Genomic DNA, 9,949 nt, shown 5'->3' with positions numbered 1-9,949 from the left:
CTGTGGGTGGTGGAGGTACACAATTCAGCCCATAACACAGGGTCACAGTGACATGAAGGGCAATTGGTGAGAGAGGCATCGAAGACCAAGAGGCCCTGTGAGGAGGGCCTTGACTTTGAACACTAGGCAGTGGGGTGGGGATGGGCCAGCAGAGGTGAGACAGCAGAAAGGAGTCCAGGGTAAAGGGTGCCTTCCTAGTGCTCGTATTTACTCAGGGATGGGCAGAGTTGAGGCTTTGGGGAAGCCTAAAACTGGGTAAGCACAGACACCAACACAAGGGGGCAGCACACACCCATCACCCATCCAGTTCTCTTTCCTAAGACAACCTCCCCGGTCACACCTGGTGAGCTGGGAGGGCCTCAGAAACACACAGACCCTCCCCCATTTTACCGACGTGGAAACGGAGCACTGGACTAGGGAGTGGGCCACTCAGGTCTCCCCGCAAGTGAATGGAAGAATCCAGATTGGGACTGGGTCTTCTCCCTCCCAGTTCATTTATTCAACAAATATTCACTCAGCTGTGCGCTATGCACTGTTCTAGGAGCTATTGCATAAAACAGGCAAAGATCTCTGCCCTTATGAGGCCACAGTTAGTGAGGGGAGATAGACTTAGCACAATAAAGAGTATACCGTAGCCCTGGCTGGTGTGGCTCAGTGGATTGAGCACTGGCCTGTGAACCAAAGGGTTGCTGGTCCGGTTCTCAGTCGGGGCATGTGCCTGGGTGCTGGGCCAGGTCCCCAGTAGGAGGTGTGTGACAGGCAGCCACACAGTGATGATTCCCTCCCCTTCTTCCTCCCTTTCCCTCTGTCTAAAAAGAAAATCTTAAAATAAAGAATATACGGTAGCCATCTATGGTAAGAAGAAAAAGAAGGGGGGGTCCCTGCCTGGTGTGGCTCAGTGGATTGAGTGCAGGCCGTGAACCATAGGGTCACAAGTTCAATTCCCAGTCAGGGCATATGTCTGGGTTTCAGGCCAGGTCCCCAGCGGGGTCCACATGAGAGGCAAGCACACACTGATGTTTCTCTCCCACTCTTTCTCCCTCTCTTTAGATAAATAAATAACATATTTTTTTACAGGAGGGTGGGAATACGAGGAAGGGGACATTTGCAATTTTGTATCTTTGATATCAGGCAATCACGGAAGGCTTTACTAAAAAGACACTTTTAAGCAGAGATTGAAGGAAGTGGAGGAGCAAACCAGGGTCATAGTGAGGGGAACAGTGTTCAAGAGAGAGAGAACAGCGCATGCAAAGGCCTGCGCCCAGGCTGCCTGACAGCCTGGGGAACAGCAAGGAGGCAGGGCGGCTGAGGCAGAGAGAATGCTGTGTGTGTGTGTGTGTGTGTGTGTGTGTGTGTGTGTACACACAGGGAGAGGCAGATGCAAATCTGGTCCAATGTGAACATTTGGGGAATTTTGATAAAGGGAACAAAGGAATTCATTTGCAACATTTCTAAGTAAGTCTGAAATATCAAAATAAAAAAGAAAAATGGGGTATTACAAGCAAAGTGGAAAGACAAGATCAAATTGGGAGAAAATATTTGTGAGACATAACCAACAATGGATTACCATCTAGAATATGTAAAGAACTCTGATGAGTTCTCAAGACAAAAAAAGAAAGAAAGAGAGAAAAAAAGAAAGAGTTAGAGAAAGAGAAAAAATGGGCACACGTCTCGTACAGGAACGGCCAAAAACATAGGGGAAAGACGTCTAGCCTCACCAGGAAGCAGGGGAAATGCAAACCCAGACCCCGACGAGAGTCTGCTTTATTCTCATCAGACGAATGAGTCGGCAAAGACGCTGGGGGGGAGCCAGTGGAGCAACAGGAGCGCTCATCCACGGTGGACGGGGCTGTGAGCGGTGCCACCACCTTGGAAAAACGGTTTGGCATCGTCTAGATGAGTTGGCACCTCATGCCCCTTGTGCCCCACTGCCGGGTGTCTGCAGACTCTGGAAAGTCCGGCCACAGCGCCAGGCGGTGTGTCCAGCACCAACGTTCCCAGCCATCCAAACAGGGACCTGGGAGCCTCCTCTGCCACCACCTTCCTTGGATGACAACCCAGAATCATTGCAATACAGGTGGGGAGACTGAGGCTTGGAGATGGAAAGGGGCTTCTCAAAACACCACGTGGGCAGAGGAAGGCGGGATGAAAGGGAAAGGGAGGATGGGAGGAAATTCGCCTGGTCTCACCTGGCATACCGATAGCCAGAGCTGAAAAGTCCCCATTGTGTCCATTCCCTCCCACCACCACCAGGCACCTGGAGCTTGGGGAGGGAATTCTGAGGCAGCACCCCCCCCCCCTGCACCTTTGGCCCAGAAAGAGGCTCCCGTGGGAGCAGCAAAGGAGAGCTGCTCAGCATACAGTGTTCCTCCTCCCCCTCCCTCCAGAGCATCCCGGGCCCTCCGAGACCCCCGGAGCGCTGCTGTTTTCCTCCCTGGAAAAGGCTGCAGCATGACAGGTTTGCACTTATGCAGGAAGGTGAGGGACCTCGGAGGCCGGATGGTGAAACAGAACCCCTCCCAGCTCTCGGATGTCACTTGGCCAGCAAAGGCCCCCAGAGCCACAACCTGGGGGGCCACTGGCTGCACAAAAGCCCAGTAGATTTGAAATTAAGACTGTTGTTGTTCGGACCAGGCTTAACTCTTGGGCAAGACATCCTGGCCTCTGCGATGAGAGCCTAGAGACGGGTGGCCCCCACCCAGGGACGCCAAACCTGCTGGGGCAGGGCTGGGGTCACCTGTGACCCTCAGATGCCAGGTCCTTCTTAACCCAACATGTCTGTGAGGCAACTTGTGTCATGTTGCTGGTTCAGGAACATTAGGTGTGTGTCCCCATGGGCCCAATGGGGACACAACCACTTTCACCACCCCACTTGGGCAAGGGCTAAGGGTCCCAGTTTATCTGCCTGCCTCCTGACCACTACATTAGAGCAAGAGGTACGCTGAAGGCCAAGAAGGGCAGAGGCTTGCTCAAGGGCCCACCAGGCTTCTTTCTTCATAATCCTCTGGCACTTGTGAAAGCATTTTGCCTCACACGTCTTCTCAAAGAGGCGCGGGAGGTATGGGGACATTCCGGGGAGCCACAGGTCTTGGCTGCCTGTGCTGCTGGCTGAGTGCAGCGTGATGGTGTGGGTCTCTTGCCTCTTGCAGGTGGCGGTTTTTCCCCAGTGTCCACTTCCTGCTCCCTGTGTCCTCCGGCTGTCCTTGAGAGCCTCCCCTCCCCCTGCCCCCACTGCAGGCCACAGGGTCAGGTCACATTCAAGGTGTGTCTTGGAGAAACCCCCTACTGGACACCAGGAGTCCTGCCCTCGCAGGACCGGGACCAGACCTGCGGCCCCCCCACTGATGGCAGAGCTGCGTGGGGGGTGCCACTACCCTCGGCTGGTAGCCCAGCTCCTCCCAGCCTCTCCACTGAACCAGCTCTGTGCCAGGCCCAGTTCTTAACTTCCAGTGCCTGAGTGTCCTCATCTGCAAAATCGGGTTGGTGGCCATCCCCTGCTCAGAGCCGGGAGAGGTACAAGCTCTGTGCTTGCTAACGGTCTCAGCTGCACCCTGAGCCTCACTGCCCTAAAAGCCATCACACCTGGGGCTTCCTCTGCCCTGAGTGCTGGCCCAGGCCCTCCACCCACAGCAGTTTAAAGGCTCCTTCCGTTACCAGGCCAGAGCTGTTATCTCTGCTTTACAGGTGAGGACACTGAATCTCACCCCAGAGAGATAGACTGAGAACCAGTGGGGTTGTGGCAGAGGTGGGATTTGAACCTGGGTCTATGAAATCATTCCACTGAGGCAGGGCTCCCAGTTGTACCCCGAAGCTGTGTTGGGTCAATTATCAAGCACGAGTTGTTGGAAGATTTTTGTGCAGCCATAATAGAACTTGACCTTTTGAACTCATACCCTGTAAGGCCTACCTATCTAAGACAACACAGCCCTGGCTGGTGTGGCTCAGTGGGTTGAGTGCCAGACTGTAAACCAAAGGGTTGCCGGTTCCATTCCCAGTCAGGGCACATGCCTGGATTGTGGGCCAGGTCACCAGTAGGGGGCGCATGAGAAGCAACCACACATTGATGTTTCTCTCCCTCTCTTTCTCTTTCCCTTCTCCTCTCAAATGTAGGTAACACTGTGGATGCCCACCCGAACACAGGTCCCACCCAGAGCACTCAGCTAAGGAACTGTTACCTACGGAATTCATATTATGGAAGGTTTGGGATCAAACCAGCCAGAGATGGCACAGTGTCTGGGACTGCCAGAGCTGGAGGCGACCTCCTCATGGTACAGGTAGGGACACTGAGGCCCAGAGGGAAGGGACTTACCTGACAGACACCACACAGGCCTCCAGGAGCTTGGGACTCTCCCCTCACTCCTAGGCCCTGACCTGTTGCCCAAACCTGCTTGCTTTTTAGCCAATAGTATTTCGGAACATTGGCCAACAGTGTGTGCCTGGCGAAGGAAAGGGGAGGGGAGGAGAGGCCCCTTTCAGGAAGGCACCAGCCCTGTATGTCGCCAGGAGTCCTTGGGCAAGGCAGTCCAAGTAGCACCTAAAAGGGACAGCAAGTGGCAGTGGATCAGAGGAGGGACAATGGCAGGGGCCTGGCGGGCACTCCTGCTGATGGCAGGTATGGCAGTAATGGCCTGTGTGGCCAAACGCCAGAGCTATGAGGAGATTGTCACCCAGGCCTTGCAGGTCTTCAACTATGGACGACCAGGAAAGCCCCTCTTCCGCTTGCTGGAAGTCACCCCACGGCCTGGCGCGGTGAGTGTCCATGGCCTTGGGCCGGGGAAGCTGGGGGCACCTGCCTGTGAGGGTAGCAGGCAGGGGAGAATGTCCCACGCAGCCCAAAGTGCTTGATTAACTCCAGCTATTGTTGTTGTTATAATGTTTCTCCCACTGGAAGGTAAGGAAAGATTGTAATCTCAGGCCCAGCTGGGAGATTCCGGGCTTCTCCCAGGTGTGAAGTGTGGAGTCTGGGAATCTGGCCTGCACTCAGGCCCTGGGTTGAAGGAATATGCAGGAGTATTTCGAAGGCCAGGCATGAAGGGAACTGGTCTCACCTGAGCCTCCCCAGGGGCGTCCAGTGCCCCTTCTGGCCAAATCACCTCCGTGGCAGCGAGCAAGGCGGGCATTCTCGTGCTCGCTTCACGAAGAGGACATGGAGTGACAAAGACAAGCAGTGACTCCCCCAGGTCTACAAGCGGTACCCTTCGGCTAGTTTCCAAAAGCTCCACACCCCTCGAGTGTCTGCTGAGGCCACTTGAGGAGGCCCCTGGTTTTGGTGGAAAGCACAGACCTCGGCTCAGCCCCTTCCAGCCTGTAACTGTGACTTCTCTTGCCTTTGCCCCCTCGTCTCTGAAAAGGAGATGATCAGTTTTCTCCCACTTCTGCAGAACTCCACCACCACGACGCTGCTCAGCTTCAGGGTTAAGGAGACGGAATGCCTCTCCGGCGAGCAGAGACAGCGGCCGCAGGAATGCGCCTTCAGGGACGGCGGCGTGAGTCTCACAGCCTGGAGGCAGGGGTCCTCTGCCCTCCGCTTCGAGGGGGCTGCGTGCTGGCCCGCACGCACCTCACCTGGCCTAGATAGGTGTCACCATAGCAGCCTTTTTCAAAGTCAGTTTTTTTCCTTATTGTTTTCTCTTACTATAAATTACTCTCAATCCTTATTATAATTATAAGCCACACATGCTAAAAATGACTAAATAGAGACAGAACAAAAGCAGGACTACCATGCATGGTAGATAACTGCTTTTATAAAATTAGAAAAATACCATTTTATGGTAGCAAAATGAACAAATTCTGGAGAAGCAAAATGAAACAAGGTAAACATTCCCCGCTGCCCCACTGCCCAAGGATGGTCACCCTCAGTCACCATCCGTGGGTGTGTCAGCCCTCTTCTGTGTCTTTTGGTGTACGCACCCATTTTAAACAAACGGCTCCCTGGGGCAGGCAAATTTAAGGATGTTTGTTCCCACTGAGTAACTGACAAGAGCTGTGCACCTCCAGTCCTTACCCTGGCCCTAGGGCAACCCTCAGCTTGCAGCTCTGGTTTGGGAGGGCAGGGGATGCTCAGGGTCGGGGTAGGTAGGGTCGGCTGGACCTCTTCCAACTCCTGGCTCTCTGCCCCGCAGGAGGAGAGGAACTGCAACGGCGCCTTCTTCAGGCTGAGGCGTTTCCGCATCCTGACGGTTGACTGCCCTCGGGTCCAAAGTCACCAGCCAGAAGTGAGCCATCGGCTTGGGCATGTGGGGCCTCTGTTTCCTCCTCTGAGGAATGGGGCCAATCAAGCCCTCCTCAATACAAGTTGTCGGGAGGGATTTTGAGGAATGGCGGGTTGTTTGGCAGGAGGGGAGGCAGGGAAAGACTGGCAGTGGGTGCTGGGGGGGGATTGGGAGGGGCCCTCTGCCTTCTCAGGCAGGACACTGGCTCTACTCTGAGGCGCAAGACTCCCTGGGAACTGGTCCTTCTCCCCATCCCACGTTCGGGAGAACCGAAGCCAGAGGTAGAAGCCTCCTGGCCAGGGAGTGGAACAGCCAGGGTGGAAGTGAGTCCCAGAGTCCAGGCCTGTGGGAGCCTCTGGGCTCCAAGGGGGTGGGCCCGATGGGGCACCACCTCCAGCCCCATCCCCATCCCCATCCCCCGCCCCTGCCTGGGCCTCAGTCTCTTCATCCCGACCTGGAGAGAGGGGGGACACAGGAAGGGCCAGAAAGGGGTGTGACAGATCAGTGAGGGTGGTGGCAGTAACTGCGCAGCATGACTTCTGCAGGTCTTCCGGGAGAAGCGATCTGCCACATCCCCTGGGGCAGCCACTCCGGATTTTGACAGCTCCAAGTTGCCAGCTGTGGTTCGGGACATGTATGAGAAAGCCAAGTACGACATCATCACCAACATCCTGAGGAATTTCTAGGGCCGGCTGGAGAAGAAGGGGAGGCCCTGCATCCACACCACGACTCCTCTTCCTCCCTGTTCACTTCCCCTGTTTGCACCCCCTTTCCTGCATAGTCTGAGCCCATCCACATTCTTCTGCTTCTGCACACCTGCTTCCCTCCACCTGGGCTTCTGGCCTATCCTACTCATCTTTCAAGGCACAGGTCCAAAATCACCTCCTCCAGGAAGCCTCCCTGCTCTCCCCTAGGCAAAAGTGTTCATCCCTCATCAGAGCATTCACAATCCTCAAACGTGGCCAGACGGCACTGTGTGTTCTCACAGCCGTGGCCTTCAGAGCCAGCTGCAGGTGGCACTGGGATGAGTTCATCAGTGAGGTGCTCCTGGGAGGGGTGTTCCTTTTGTGCAGGACCCTGAGTACCCCTGCTCCCTGCCCAGTCACTGTGACAATGAATGTCCCTTCACATATGCGGGCACGTCCAAGGGGGTCAGCCCACCCTTGGAGAGAGGCTCAATCAGATATTTCTGAAATAAGTGATTGAGTGCGCCCTGGCTGGTGTGGCTCAGTGGATTGAGCGCTGGCCTGCAAACCAGAAGATGGCAGGTTCGATTCCCAGTCAGGGCATGTGCCTGGGTTGCAGCCCAGGTCCCCAGTTGGGGGACATGTGAGAGGCAACCACACATTGATGTTTCTCTCCCTCTCTTCTTCCCTCCCTCTCTCCCCTTCCCCTCTGTCTAAAAATAAATAAATAAAACCTTCTTTTTTGAAAAAAGAACCAAGGAGAGCTCTGCTTGGGAGGGAGGGGCTACATGCCCCAGACCCTCCATCACTGGGCACCACACATCTTACTTATCTCTTAGGGGAGCTGTCGAAGTACCCCCTAAACCATCCTAACAGAACAGGACCTGAGGCCCTGGGGAGCCTCCGGAGGGACCCGAGCAGGGAAGCGATACAGACACTCTGGTGTCCACTGACCTGCAGGCTGCGGGCTGCAGGGTGCGCACAGGAGGCCCTCACGAGGCCACAGTGCTGGTCCAGGCATGAAGGAATGTGCTGAGGGTATGTGGCGGCGTGGAAGCAAAGGACAGAATTAGACTGGAAGTGGAATCAACACGAGTAGGTCATGGTTGGCCTGATGAAGATGAGGATGAATGGCTCTCATCCCTTCCCTCCTCCAAAACTTACCACTGGGGTCCTGAGTGAGCAACTGGGAAGACAGAAGAGGTGCACTGTGAGGATGGGTAAAGCTAGGGGACCCCGTTTGGGGTCCCACGCAGCACCTGGTCGTATTGGGATGTACCCAGGTGGACATAGGCGTCTGTGCGGGTGCAGGGAGAAGACTCCGCCCAGAGGCCCTCCTCGCATTCGGCAGAGGGGGTATCCGCTAGGGAGGGGTGTGGGTGCAGTCAGAGCTCAGGGCTGAGCGCCAAGGCCTCCTCTATTTGGAAGTTAGGAGGTGCAGGGGGGCATACAAGAGTGACGGAGATGAATTTTGAGACAAGGAGAGGTGAGCATGCCCAGACAAGAGAGCAAAGGCAAATGAGGGCCCTGTAAGGAAGCAAACAGTTGTTTTCTCTGGAAAATAGGTAAAAATAAAAAGAGCTGTTACTACTTTGTAGGCACTTGTCCTTTCTCCCACAATCGAGCCCGAAGATATGCTTCTGTGACCTGCACGTGGTTCTGTCTCTTCCCCTTGCTGCCTGGGCTGCTCTCCCAAGCCCATCACAGCACTGGGCTGTAGCTCCACACACGAGGTGTGGAGGCTGGATGGTCAGCTGCTTCCAAGGTCAAAGACACTGTTCCCCTCAGGTGAACTTGACAGTGTGATGTGGTCTCAGTTCTTGACAGTACTACCAGATAGTTGAACCAGGTCAGTTAGTCCTCCTGAGGCTATTTCTTTATACTAATGTGAGCCATGCTGCCTCCTCTGTGGGGACTCCTGAGAAGAGCAGGTGACAACCAACAGTGTTTATGTGTCAAACATGTGTGGGTGGGGATGATGTAGGACTGTCATGCCCTTCCCCAAACTGATCAAAGAAAGCTGCCACCCAAGTGTAATCATTACTCAAATGGATGAACCTGACCATACGCCAACTTTTGGAAAACTGAATGAAGCGTTTTGTAATACACATAACCCAGGAACCAGGAAGCGATCACAGGAAGGCAGATCTGGACGTGGCCTTGCTCAGAGAAGTGAAAATAAAACCTGGGAGCCTAGTTCTCAAGCGGAAACTTGCCCACACCAGAGTCCCCACACTGCATGCCAGCCCCAGGGAACTGGCGCTGGGGAGGCATCTCCAAATGAGTCGTGGTTTAGAAATTCTCCAGCGAGGCAGGGGAGGGTAAAGGAGGGATCTAGGGCGATGGAAGGAGGCTTGACTTCGAGTGGTGGACACACAATGTACAGATGACGTGTTACAGACCTGTACCCCTGAAACCTATATAATTTCATTAACCCATGTTGCCCCAATAAATTCAATAAAAATTAAATTAAAAAAAAGATTTCCCCTGTGACTTCTGTGCACTGAAGTTAAGCGCCTGTGGTCTGGAGTGAGAGAGGAGCTGGGCCAGGTTCCCTGCAGCAGGCGGTAGCCACATGGCCCCGGGGGCCGTGGTGTGTGCCGGCAGAGTGAAGAAAAGCGGACAAGAGAAGTGGTGGCCTGGATGGGAGCGAACGCGCACCACGCTGAAGTCTTCTGCACGCTTCTCGCCAGAGCCTGTTCTTATGAATCACACACGTCCCGCTGAGGACTGCTTCTGCCGTACCTGGCTTTCCCCTTTTCACAGGCATATTCTCACTTTGTCCACTGTATTTTCTTCACCAAATTACAATAAAAATATTATTTACTTTTTTTTAAAGAGTGTTTTTAAAAATATTTTATTTATTTATCTTTTTAGAGGGGAAGGGAAGGAGAGAGGAAAGAAACATCAATGTATGGTTGCTTCTCATGTATCCCCTGCAGGGAACTGGCCCCTGCTGGAAACTGGCCTGCAACCTAAGCATGTGCCCTGACTGGGAATCGAACCGCGATCGTCTGGTTCACAGGCCCGCGCTCAATCCACTGAGCTACA

At 54.3% G+C, this 9,949-nt stretch overlaps 1 protein-coding gene across 2 annotated transcripts; it reads left to right on the top strand.

Annotated features, from left to right (window-relative positions):
- The first annotated feature begins 4,480 nt into the window (after positions 1 to 4,480).
- On the top strand, positions 4,481 to 9,461 carry LOC118976229 (15 kDa protein B-like). Of its 2 annotated transcripts, XR_005064219.1 has the most exons (5): positions 4,481 to 4,749; positions 5,382 to 5,486; positions 6,123 to 6,215; positions 6,758 to 6,969; positions 9,449 to 9,461. XR_005064219.1 is itself a non-coding variant. In XM_037030631.1 (4 exons), the coding sequence occupies exons 1-4, from the start codon at positions 4,576 to 4,578 to the stop codon at positions 6,896 to 6,898; spliced, it is 513 nt and encodes a 170-aa protein (XP_036886526.1). In that variant the 5' UTR covers positions 4,482 to 4,575; the 3' UTR covers positions 6,899 to 7,118. The 2 variants fall into 2 exon arrangements, 1 of the variants encoding a protein (XP_036886526.1); XM_037030631.1 differs by lacking the exon at positions 9,449 to 9,461 and having other exon boundaries at positions 4,482 to 4,749; positions 6,758 to 7,118.
- Positions 9,462 to 9,949: the final 488 nt, after the last annotated feature.

The sequence above is a fragment of the Sturnira hondurensis genome, unplaced genomic scaffold (genome assembly GCF_014824575.4).
Source record: "Sturnira hondurensis isolate 20B ecotype Veracruz unplaced genomic scaffold, ASM1482457v3 Scaffold0020787, whole genome shotgun sequence".
Taxonomy (NCBI): domain Eukaryota; kingdom Metazoa; phylum Chordata; class Mammalia; order Chiroptera; family Phyllostomidae; genus Sturnira; species Sturnira hondurensis.
This window is presented reverse-complemented; position numbering and strand designations above follow the sequence as displayed.

Excerpts from the sequence above, each read along its gene's own strand:
- LOC118976229 (XM_037030631.1), top strand. The coding sequence starts at position 4,576 with ATGGCAGGGGCCTGGCGGGCACTCCTGCTGATGGCAGGTATGGCAGTA. Across the intron at positions 5,487-6,122 it reads GCGCCTTCAGGGACGGCGGC|GAGGAGAGGAACTGCAACGG; the intron begins GTGAGTCTCACA and ends TCTGCCCCGCAG. Across the intron at positions 6,216-6,757 it reads TCCAAAGTCACCAGCCAGAA|GTCTTCCGGGAGAAGCGATC; the intron begins GTGAGCCATCGG and ends TGACTTCTGCAG.